We start from the raw sequence: 12,726 nt of genomic DNA, 5'->3' as shown, positions 1-12,726 counted from the left end.
TGCACATCGTTGAGATGCTCAGTCAGTGTGCTGTTCTCCCACATGTGATAGAGATTCCATCTTTGGGAAATGAGAGGTGATGCCTGCAGCTATTCCTAGAAACCACGCCATCAGCCAGAGCAAGCCTCTGGCTGTTCTCAACCATGATCCAGCTTTCAAGAGCAGAATGTGCTCTTCTCATTTGTATTGTAATTAGTTCACATCTCTGAGGACTTGGAGCATATGGTTGCCTTAGTCAATGATCAGGGAAGAGGGAGGGAAGGGGCCTGTCATCCACACAGTCACATCCTGAACTCTTGTTGCATTGTGGGTGGGTTGCTTGGAAACAGCCCTGGAAACAGCTTTACTAAGAAGCTCTTGGTACCACAGGTGGCTCTGACCTGCACTCAGATCTGGTGGACGACGGAGGTAGGCATTGCATTTGCCAGGCTGGAGGAAGGTTATGAGAATGCCATGAAGGACTACTACAGGAAGCAAGTGGCCCAACTCAAAACCCTCATCAGCATGCTAATCGGGAAGCTCTCCAAGGGGGACAGACAGAAGATCATGACCATATGCACCATCGATGTGCATGCCCGAGATGTGGTAGCCAAGATGATTGCTCAAAAGGTAGGAGCTGTATCACCATGTGTGTTTCTCTTGTAAGTAGAAGCTCCATCTTGACAATTCCAATATAGCCCCTGGGTCTGCACATTAGCTGGATGAGAAGCATTGTAGTTCCTGCTACCTTTCAAAACTTCCAGTATAGCATACAGAGGTAGTTCTTGACTGATGGTGGCTCAGCGTATGATGCTTTGACCTAATGGAGGCATAAAAGCACTATGTATTTATTAGAAACTATACTTTTATTGCAGCGTGTAATTAATAACATGAGCTACTCAACACAATCCTGTAATGGACATTATGTAAAATGGTTTTATCCAACTACTGAGTAATGAAAATTCTTTCACTGTGTAAGGTGGTTATGATGTTTAATAGGACAAGTGGATCAAATTCATTTTCCACTTAAAACATTCCAATTTATCATGAGTTTATTATCGGGATGTAATCCCCCCGTGTAAGCTGGGAAGCATCTGTAATCAGAACTGCCTATGCTTTTCTGTGCCACGGGCCAAAGCATCCTGCGCTCTAAAGTATCTGACAACATCCAAGCTTCCTAGAGGCTTCCACACCCTGTGAACAGAGGGCTACCTATTTGTGAAGTGATATAATTCACCCACCTGCTCTGCCACTCCTCCTTTAGGTGGACAATGCCCAGGCTTTCCTCTGGCTGTCACAGCTGCGCCATCGTTGGGATGATGAGGCCAAGCACTGCTTTGCTAACATCTGTGATGCCCAGTTTTTATATTCCTATGAGTACCTGGGAAATACACCTCGCCTAGTGATCACACCTTTGACTGATAGGTACGTGCTGGGCCAGTTACTAATTAGTAACTTTATTTCTGGTAAGGCTAACCAGTGGTCATCCAGAATGAAGGGCACTAACTATAATTTGCTCTCTGTTCACAGAGCTCCAGGGATAGGGGTGGGGGGAGAATCTTGACCCAACACAGCAGTCGTGAAACAAGACAAAAATGATGCAAAGGGGTCTTTTTGGAACAAGCCTCAGAGCCGATCTATGAGCCGTGACTTTCTTGAAGAATCACTGAGACCATAAGGCACACTGAAATTCCAACAACACATCCAATACATCCCAGATATGTACCCATGCCAAAAGTGACTTCACATTTGGGCCTTTCAACCGCCAAGCAGAGGTATACCTCACAAGATCCTCCTGACCCCTGAGCATAAGGCAGGAATTCTAATGAGAAATTATGAGTCTAGGAAGTATCTCAGGTGGTAAAGTGCTCACCCTGCAAACACGCGGCCCTGAGTTTGTCCCCAGTTCTCATGTTTAAAAATGTGTATGCTTTCTCAACTGGGACATTTATTCATCCCGCCTCTTACCCTCTGAATAAAAAACTATAAGGAACATACTCGCAGCCATTAAGGCGTTGTCAGTGTTTCAAAAGAGCATATTCTCCACCCTTCATCCTAGTTCATACAGGAAGGAACTCAGGCTGCACACTGAGCTGGACACTGGCATTTTCAGATGACTAAAGTATTCTATACCCTTAAATACCAATTCTAGTGGGAGAAGTTAAACACATGCAGATAAAAATTTAAATAGAACAAGGAGGGAAAAACTACTAGACCTCAGACTCAACTAAGGCTCAAAGACAATTTGCTGAGAATTTCCAGGCACAGGACACGGGGTGTTCCCTCTGGGTACAGAGGAACCCATCAAAGCAGGAAGAAAGCAATGTCTAGACGTTTTTGAGCAACAGTAAAAAACCAGTGCCTGGTCTGGACCTTCAGGGCATGCTGGACCGTTCTTGCTGGTAAAATGGTCTCCAGCATCTGTTTTGTTTGTCTGGATGTTTTAAGACACGGTGTCCCCAGAATGCACTGTATAGTTCAGGTTGGCCCTGAATGTGTGATAATCCTTCCTCAGGTCCGCACCACCACACACAACACATTTGTCAGTTGTCAAAGTAGACTCTTCTCCCCCCTCCCCAAGTGAAAGAACTACAGGTACTCATTACTGGAATGTTGCAAAGCAAAGTCATGGAAGCGAGCGACCTTGGTGGGGATGCAGACTCCTGACTTTGGGAAAGGCAGCCATTTAGTTACCACAGTCAGTCTAGGAATGGAAAAAATGTGTTCTTTATCCAATAAGTGATGATGAAAATTATGCTTACAAAATTTTATCCAGCAGTTTTAGTGGGGGTGCAGAGAACAGGGCATGGGGAAATGTTGTGAGAATTTTAGTTCTTCCTAGAATTCTCTGTCTTTCTGTTTCTGTCTCTCTGTCTGTCTGTCTGTCTCTCTGTCTCTCTCTCTCTCTCTCTCTCTCTCTCTCTCTCTCTCTCTCTCTCTCTCTCTCAGTGTGTGTGTGTGTGTGTGTGTGTGTGTGTGTGTGTGCGCGCACACACACACACAGGTATGGACAGAAGACATCCTTAAATATTATTCTTCAGGCATTTTCTACCTTTTTATGCTGTTTTGGATTTGAGTGTTGTTTTGTTTCATTTTGTTTTGTTTTTGGACAGGGTCTCTCCCTGGCCTGGGAGCTTGTCCAGTAGGCTAATCTGGCTGAGAAGCTCCAGGCATCCACCTGCTTCTGCCTCCCCAGTGTTAGAGTTACAAGAGCATACTGCTATACCTGGGTGGATTTTTTACTGGTTAGATTTTTTAATGTAGATTCTGAGGATTGAACTCAGGATGCATGCAAGATAAGTACTTGTCTTAGGATTTTATTGCTATAAAGAGACACCATGACTAAGGCAACTCTTATAAAGAAAAACATTTAATTGAGGCTGGCTTACAGTTTCAAAAGTTCAGTCCATTATCATCATGGCAGGAAAGCACATCAGCATCCAGGCAGACATGCTGGATGAGCCAAGAGTTCTACATCTTGATCTAAAGGCAACAAGGAGGATGCTAAGGGCAGTGCTTAGGCTTATATATTACCCTCAAAACCCTACCTCCACAGTGACAGGATTCCCTTAACAAGACCACACCTCTCTAATGAGGCCACACCTCCTAATAGTGCCACTTCTCATGGGCCAAGCATATTCAAACCACCATAGTACTTTACCAACTGAGCCATCCCACCAGCCCCATAGCTGGTACCTTCTGTCTTATAGTCAAATCCTCACACACGTTTCCAAATATCTGATGAACCTTTTCAAGTGACTTAAACTAATCACTGCCTATGGAACTGGGGACGTAGAGATACCTGGCATTATCTATGAATGAAGACATCTTGGCGTGTTTACCTCCAGGCTTTCCATATCCTTCACGCATTTCAAGCCAGTTTGAAAAGTCTCTTACATCCAGACTCCCACTCAAGTCATTCCCGTTTGTTCCCATGACTCCTTTTCTGTGTGTTCATCATGAGGCCACATCCCTGATTTCAGTAGCTCCCCCACTGAACTTCAACTAAAGTCTAAAGTTTTTGTCAGACACGGTAATCACTGCTAATCCCCCTACTCCTGGGTCCCTGTACTGTTCTCAAAACCTCCTTTCTACTCATCACTGGGGTTCATTCCAACTTGCAGTTTTTGACTGGAGTTTCTCTCCCAAGGATGTCTATTTCATCATGGCCCATAATCCTTCCCTGACTACCGTTTCTAAGAAGCAGCCTCTTCCATCTGATGTGCACATATGCCAGACAGTCCTTATCAGACCTCTTGTGGTCTTTCTCCTACCTCCCCCTCCTTCTGAAGTGATCCATTTGTCTGCTTACATTCTCTCTGAGATCGGGGACTTGCGTCTGCCTTGGGTGTAAAATCACCAGCGCCTAGTAGCATTGAATGAATGAATGGATGGATGAATGAATGAGTGATGTCTAAAAGTGGAAGCTGGCAATCCTACGAGTAGGTGACACTGAGGAGAAGTTGACTTGGGGCTTTACTTGGACTTGGTTACCCCTGGGGCCTGTCCACTGTGAGATGAAAGAAGTATTTTCCAATTCAAGGTACATTAAGACTAGGTTCTCCCAGGCCTCTTTTACAATTGTGACTCTCAGTAAGACATCCATCATTAGAAAGAAATCTGGCAGCACATTTCTTTTTACTGTGAGTTTTCTGGCTTGCCCTGGAATATGAGCTAATAGTTAGGGAAATTATATCACTTGAAACAGTATAATGAAGCCATTACATGTTTGAGCAGTTTGATTAATGTCTGTCTCCCACTTTAGATGGCATGTCTTGTGATAGCCTTGACTTTGCTTTGCCCTGCTCTGCTCTCAGAACTTAACATTGTCTTCAGCCATAAGAGGCACTTGGGAAGGACTCCCCAAGCCCGTGTAGGAAAATAGGTTCAGAGGCTGAGGGTATGAGGGCTGCTTTCCCATTGCATTCAGAGTTTTACTCTTTTTTTTTTTTCTGTCTACTGACCCATCAGACACATCATTTCCAGTTGTGGAAAGTCTGAGATGCTATCTCTGGTTCTTGGCACTTGCCTGAAAGCTGAAGAAGATAATTAGTACTTTGGGCTTTAGATGATGCTGGTACCCTCATGCCGAATGACTTTGGGAAAGTGGGGAGATTGGTTTGCCAGTGAATTGTTTCTAAAACAGCAATGTATCCCCACTTCTGTATAATATTGCAAATAACAACATGAAAGAAGGCGTTGCTGCAGATATTGGTGAATGTGATATAAACCTTGACCTCATTTTGCACATTAGATGACTTTCCGACAGAGTATATGTAGTTGAATATTTACATAAGCTCCCCTTTCTCATTGACTTTCGTTATTATCCCAAGAAATGTTTTACCCGGTAAAAAGGAAGGAGGAGGAATAATAAAATTGGTCTCCATACAGGAAGTCACATTTTAGAAAGCATCAGGACATTTAATGTGCTCCTGCTAGAAGAATTAATCAAACGAGCAATTGATCCATACAACCTTTGCACATTCATTATGAGCACACCCGTGTGCAGTACATCCCACTGATTCCCTTGCCTGTGTCTTTGGAATTTCCCACTGCCTGGATGGGACTTGAATATGTAAGCAGGCTCAGTCGCTGTCACGGGATTAGGTGCAGCACTAAATTGAGGAACCAAATGGAATGTTTTCTCAGGCTGAACAAAAGCAATTCTTCTAGGTTGTCCCTTAGCCTTGGCTGAGCTCTTTCTGTCCTTTCCCTCTCCCCTCCCTCCCCTTCACACACAAATGCCCCCTTCTGCCCTGCACCATATTAAGTACTTTTAATCAACTGCTTATCAATTATGAGCACCTCTTAATTTCTCTGGGAAAACTGCACATGGATGAGACATAATTCGTGTGAGAGTCTTTGAAGGTAGTTTGCTGGACAAGGCCAGAGCCAGAAAACATCTGGAAGTTTTTCTTCAGCGTGTCTGTCAGAGAAACATTAATTAATGTTAAAGAAGAGAAGCCAAACCACCCAGAGGTGACCTGTCACTGTTTGCCAACTTCCTCCCGTGTGTGGGTTCTGAAGACAGAAATTGAGATCATACTGTGAGCTGTTAGGAGACGTAAGGGATTTCTTATTTTACTTAAGACAGTGCTGTGAAAAGCTCTTCTCTGAACCGTGGCAGGAATTACCATCATCATCAGAGCAACTTAACCACTCCTTGCAAGACACCCTCAGGCTCTGGTGTGCTGGCATTGCCTCCTTGTGCCAGCTTTGATCCAGATATCTGTAGTTCTGCCCCAACAGCACATGACCCCCAAGGTGATGACGCATATAGGTTGTGAAAGGTCAACTCAAGGAGAGAGATTTCATCTATGCAGCTCCTGGACTTTGTTGTCCACGCTGAGGTGAGACTCTCGGGTGGCTAGACTACTTTATCACTGAAAGTAGCACTTCACCCATGCTCTCTAAGGAGACTCCATAAGTACATTGATCTGCCAAGTGGGATGTTAGTGACACTGGGTGGAGTCTGTCATTGGAGCCTCATTTTGTGGGTACACATCTGTTCACATCTCCCCATGTGACATCCATGCAATAACTACCTGTATAATCTCTGTGTGTTCTAAAATACTTCAGGAGTACAATCACAGTCAGCTTCTAAGTGTCTTACAGTTTATGTAATGTCACCATGTGCTGGGGGCATTTCAGTTATAACAATAATGGCTTGTGAACCCCTCTGAATATTCCTCCAAGGTTCTTACCATTTCCTCTAGGATAATGACGATGAAAATAACCAAGTGGTACAAACTTGCACCTCATCCTCTGTGCATGCTCATGCATGCAAACATGTATGGGTGAGGGCCAAGGGAGTCCTGGAGAGGGTGTCAGGTCCCCTAGTGCTGAAGTTACAAATGGCTGCAAGTCACATGACATGACATGGTTGCTATAATCCTAATTTGTGTCTTCTGGAAGAACATCAAGTCATTCTATCCACTGAGCCATTTCTCTAGTGCCCTGTTGGTTTTGTTTGTTGAAAATGAATGTCCCTGCTCTTCCTGGTTTCTGGAAGTGTTCGGTGCAGGACACATTAAATAGCTTTATGTATTGCTTTAATGCCCCAATTCATTTGGTTGGTCACACTATATCTCCTTTGGGTTTGGGCCTTAATTACTCCCAGGCTTCAGAGCAGTGTGTTTATTGGCAATTGGATTTTTTTTTTCCACTGAGGGTTATACTGTCACCACTCTGGTTCTTTATAAGTTACTCTTAGGTTTAGAAAGTCCCTGTCGAAAGAGAAAGATATTTACTTATACCTTTTGCTAGATCATTTTATTTTACTTTGTATTTAACCTCTTTGAGTTCTTCAGTAAATGTTTTGACTGTTGAGAACGGTGAGTCAAAATATTTTTTCATCAAAACATTTTTAATTACAAGTGATAGCAGCCCAAATTAAACCAACTTTAAACAAAAGAGGAAGTATTACACAAACCTGTCCATCTGGCAGGTTAGCTCTTATCCCTAAACAAAAAAGACCTCAGAGCTTGAACCCCATGGACAGACAACACTCTGTGCATTTGATCGGTGGCAGATACTTGGGTTGTTTCTAGTTGTGGGCATTATCACAATACTCATTGAACATTTTCATGCAAATCTGGCTTGGGAATGTGGGTTTTGCTTGGATGGGGACCTATGAGGACTTACGCTCTTTCATGCTTGACTTTGAGAAACTTTCTAATTGCTTGCCAAAATGGGTGTTCTATTTTAGACTCTTACCAGCACTGAGTGAACATCCCCATTCCTCTGAATCCTTGATGGTGGTAGTCATTTGTTGACTTCTTTGTTGCAGCCATGATGGTCAGCGTGAAGGGCTCTCACTCAGAGGGTAGTTTGCATTTTCTAATTGCTTAAAAATGTCAGGCAACTTTTATCATGTGCACTCTACCGTTCAAAGTTTCTTCTTCAGTATAATAGCATATGTTTGTGTTCCTATGGAGCTGGGAAGAATCTTTGTATGATCTGCTATGTTACATATATGCTTCCAGACATGTCATCCTAGTTTGTGGTGTATTGTTTCCTTTTCTTCTTTGCATCTTTTGAAGTTCAAGTGTCTTTAATTTTGATGCAGTCTAATGTGTCGGTTTATCAACATTTAATGCTTGGGTATTTCTAGTTTTGTTTGTTGTTTACTTGCTTAACTTAAATTATCTCAAATTCTTTTCTTTTGTGAGTATGAAAATTTTTACACATTTATCTTTTATTTTTCCCACTTAATACTCAGATTTAGAAATACCCAGCCTTTTACTTGCAAGAATTTTGGGTCTTCTATGTCATTTCTAGTTTTTCTTCTCAACTGCGAGACTCAGAAATCACACAACTGTGTCACTACCACTCACGTGATGTTACAGGCAGGCTGCTCGTTATGCTAGAGAGAGTGCCTCAGGCTGTTTGTACCATGTCTTCCTATCATGTATTGAGAGACATACTTCCTAGATAGTATAAGCAAAGAGAACATGTGCTTTAGATGGGAAGGACCTTATAACCTAAACAGATGCAGGAGCCAGTTATGTTAAATATGAGACATTAAAATGTAAATGTTATAATGGAAAGGAAGATTTGTTCTAGATTGAGGTAGATGCCATTTTTTTCTCTTAATGCTGCCTCTCATGATGACATGTTGGGACCTGTTAAAGTGTCTGGCCCTTTTACATGGACCTCCCTCTAACTACATCCCCCTAGTTCTCTGTGTGTACTAATGTTGGAAGGAAGCTTTGCATTTGTCTTTCTGAGGACTGACTTCTTCATATCTGGCACAACACTTTTAATATTTTACACAATATGTTTTGACCATATCCACCCCCTACTCCTCCCTTTAGCTTCTCCCAGACCCACTCTCACCTCCCTAATCTACTCCCAACTTTGTGTCTTTTTTTTCCCCCAATCCATTTTGTGCTTCCCATATACTCATGAGCATAGACCATCACTTTTAATTACTAACATTGTTTAGAAATTTAGTTATGGTTAAAACCATTGGGTCACAAAACAAAAAGATGTGAATATGAGGAAGGGGCCTACAGGAAAAAGGGACAAAGACAAGAGAGAAAAAGAGAGAGGGGGGATAGAGGGCAAGGAAATAGCATGCACTATGGCACTATCCACATGTATGAAATTGTCAAAGAACAAATGAAATCAATGAAAAAGTTTTGTCTATATTCTACATAATAAACTAATTCTTAATTCAAATTACAAATAGCAATATTATTGAACGTTGGAACAGCTACCCAGAAATTACTAGCCATTGCCTAGACAGATGGGAAACATATATCACCTAGGTAGGCTCAAATGGGTTGCTTGAATGGGGAGGAGAAAGGGCCAACACAGTCTCATAGCACTGGGAAAGCAACTGTTGCTCCTCTTAGCTCGTTGTTGGTGTGCTTTTGGAGAGAGCATCAAAGAGTTGAGAAATGCAGCTAGAGCAGAAGATGTGGTTAAGGGTAGGATGGGCCACCAAGAGACCACAGTGACCTACAGGGAAGTTGTAATGGTAATTTTAAGAGGTATGTAGTTTTTCTCTACCCTCTGCTAGGTCCCAAAGGAATGAAACTGAGGCTTATTTATTTAATCAAGGTTTACTGCACAGTACCTGGGCAGTCATTGATCTATTTTAATCCTCTACTGACTACCTCTCAGCCAAAATCTCCAAAATACTTACATTTTAGTATTGGTCTTGATTTCTGGTAGCTGAATCCCTCTTACTCTTTTCTCTCTTCATCTCGCCTGACAGGCAGAAGTCCCACCCAATTCTTGCTTCTGCCCAGTCATTGGCTGATCAGCTTTTATTGAAAGGGCAGGAGATAAATGGTACAGATTGTTTACACAAACTTGAAACAGGAGATATTCGGAATAAGCATTACAGTGCTATGTCTGGATTGCAACAAGATATGGTAGCAGAGAACCTAGCATTTTTAATAACACAAGAATCATCTTTATACAGTACACAAAAACATTGTTCATACAGGAGGCAGTCATGATCTGGCTCTTCTCTGGGGAGTTCAGAGTTTGTGGGGAACAGACAGGGGAGATGTTCTGGGTTTTCTTTCCTTTGATGGTAAGTCAGGCCCATCTCTCCTTGAGCTTCCGTCTCCCTGATACCCAGCAGGGCCATCAATGGCACAGGTAGTAGAATTGTCTCTCCTATGTTTTGCAGGTGCTACATTACTCTCACCCAGTCTCTCCACTTGACTATGAGTGGGGCTCCGGCAGGACCTGCAGGCACAGGCAAGACGGAGACCACCAAGGACCTGGGCCGAGCGCTGGGCATCATGGTCTATGTGTTTAATTGTTCAGAGCAAATGGACTACAAGGTATGAGCTTGCTTGTCTTCTGGAGAGACTGGGATTTGGGTAGCAGATCAGTTCAGGTGCATAGTTTATCCTTACTCTGTTGGCCCTACTCTCCCAGGAGATACAGAATCCAGACAGGAGGTTTCTCCTTACTCTTTTATAGTAGACTTGATGTTGCTTTAACCCTTACTGGCCTCCTGTCAGCTTCTTATGTAAGCAAGAGGCACAGACTAATACATTCTGACTCCACTAATGAACTTTGTGAACAAATGGATTAATTGACAAAGGGTGCTTTCTCCTGTCACCTGTAAAATGATCAAACCAAACAACCCCCCCTCCCCCGCCAAATTCCTAAACTTACTGTTGGGTGAAAGGGCAGAAAGGCTCATGAAGAAACCGTGATGAAAACACTTGTCTCCAGGTTCGTAGTTTTACTTGCTCTCCTCTGTAAAGGGGGACATTCTTCTAGGATATTATGCAAAGGCATTGAGAATCCTGCAGAGGAGATCAGCCACTACTCTCTGCAAGAGGGACCTGCCAACAGGCAGAGCAAAGACCATGTGCTTCATTCCCAAGCCCAGCACTTTTCAAACAAATAATGTGTTCCAGGTTGTGTCCCGGAGAAAAGCCAGAGAAACAAAAAAGGCCCACAAGGTCACTTTCAAATATAGACAGTCTACTCACAAATGAATAAAAACTCATTTTAAAGATAGGTAATAACAGCTTGCCCTGCTGGCTCTAGGCAGGGGTTTTCTCATACTATATGTTTTTAATAAGATGCCTATGTTTCTCTTCTAAACAGAATTAACAGGGAATGTGGTTTCAGAGAAGAAAAAAAAAGTTATCTTAATTAGATCAAATAAAATTTCATGTTTAAAAATACACTTAATGTAGAAATAATTTTAGAGACTGCAGTTACTGAACCATGGTTCTATACACAATACTCATTTTCTGGAACTGGGATGGTTAACTTTAGTACAAATCCCTTCTGTGTACAAGTTACAGAGTCCTGAGAAGCCATGTTTTCTCATAGCAAATAAACAGAAGGGGCATCCAGACCTGCATCCATTCCTCCCCTGAGCCATTGCCTCTAAATTTGAGCACAGCTGTTTTTATTGATGAATACATTAAGATAATGTTTCTTTTCAAGGCTGGAAGGAGATTTTCTTTTCCTCTTTAAAGAAATAAGCTCAGCCTTAAGGATTATTTTGAGCTTTTAGATTCTTCTATAGTTAATTATTGGCAGGATTGCTGATATAAGTAAATCTCCCAAGGGGAACGTTGTGGAAGACACACTCATTTGCACGTAGAAGGCATGTGATTTCATGGCAGAAAATCAGCAGATTTCTTCAAAGTCAAATCAAGCACAGCAAACAGAAAGAGAGGAGTTGACTCCACGGTCAGGGATCATAAAGGCCATTTATCACAATTCTTTCAAACATAATCGATTGTCCCTAACCCCACTAATTGCTCTGAAAGTTTATGGTAAAAGAGTGTTTGTCCTTTTGGCTCACCTGGGTTGTCAGTTCAGTTCAAATCTTTTGAGTCCAGCCCAGACACGGACTAATGGTAGCCCATGATGAAGGTGTTCATTTCCTATGCACCAAACATCATCATAATCAGATAGCTTCTCTAAACTGCTTCTACAAGTCTTTCTCCTTTATTGTCAAGCTGTTTGGAAACTATATTTTCTCACAAAACACTCTAGAAGCAAAGTGAGTTGGTTTATTGGTTACTGCCATTGCTGAGAACGTGTGGGACATTTGGGAAGAAACCAAAATAAACGAGGTTTCATATTACAGAACGGCAGCAGGAGATGCTCCAAAAGTAGCCACAAGGGAGTTTCCACCAGGGAGTATCCTTGGGCCCCCAGGATAGAACTGGTTAAGATTCTGAAAGACAAAAGGCTAGGGTGTCACTTAGTCGAGAATGTTTACTTAGCATGCAAAAATCTATAGGCCTCTGGGTTTAATCTCTAGCAGCATAGGAGGTCAGGTGATCAGTAAAAGGAAGGAGAGAAAGGAGGACAGAGAAACTAGATACTAGGGATCCTTGCAAAACACTTAGTAGAGCAATGTGCCGAGTACTGGGACTTATCTCTGAGGATGAACTGTGATAGTCTGGGACATTGTCTAGGAATCTCCTCAAGTCAGTAGATGTGGTTCATATGACATTTAAGAAAGTTTCTTCGTGACTGGGTCCAGTTTCTTTAGGTTTGAGAACCAGCCTAAATGTCTTTATTAGTGTCTAAGAATACTCAAGACCCCTGTTTAAACTCAAGCCGGCTGGAAAAACCTGCAGCCAGCTGAGTCAGGGGTGGGCAAAGAACTGTGACTTTCAGTGAGGACACCCAGGGAACATAGGAGGGCCCTGGGGGGACGCTGTGGATGATATAGATGAATAGATAGGTGGAGCAGGTAGATCAATAATTGAAAGATGGTAGGTATATGCATAGGTTGAGTAT

At 42.5% G+C, this 12,726-nt stretch overlaps 1 protein-coding gene across 2 annotated transcripts in view; it reads left to right on the top strand.

Annotated features, from left to right (window-relative positions):
- The window catches only part of DNAH9 (dynein axonemal heavy chain 9), a gene marked incomplete at both ends in the record, with an annotated part of 315,299 nt that overhangs the window by 97,556 nt on the left and 205,017 nt on the right, over positions 1-12,726 (top strand). For both annotated transcript variants that reach the window (XM_080922531.1, XM_080922532.1), the window contains 3 exons: positions 370-609; positions 1,244-1,404; positions 10,127-10,283. In XM_080922531.1, the coding sequence (XP_080778657.1) occupies positions 370-609; positions 1,244-1,404; positions 10,127-10,283 (558 nt within the window). The remainder of the gene's footprint in view (positions 1-369; positions 610-1,243; positions 1,405-10,126; positions 10,284-12,726) is intronic.

The sequence above is a fragment of the Micromys minutus genome (genome assembly GCF_963924665.1).
Source record: "Micromys minutus genome assembly, chromosome: 10".
In the NCBI taxonomy this organism is placed as follows: domain Eukaryota; kingdom Metazoa; phylum Chordata; class Mammalia; order Rodentia; family Muridae; genus Micromys; species Micromys minutus.
This window is presented reverse-complemented; position numbering and strand designations above follow the sequence as displayed.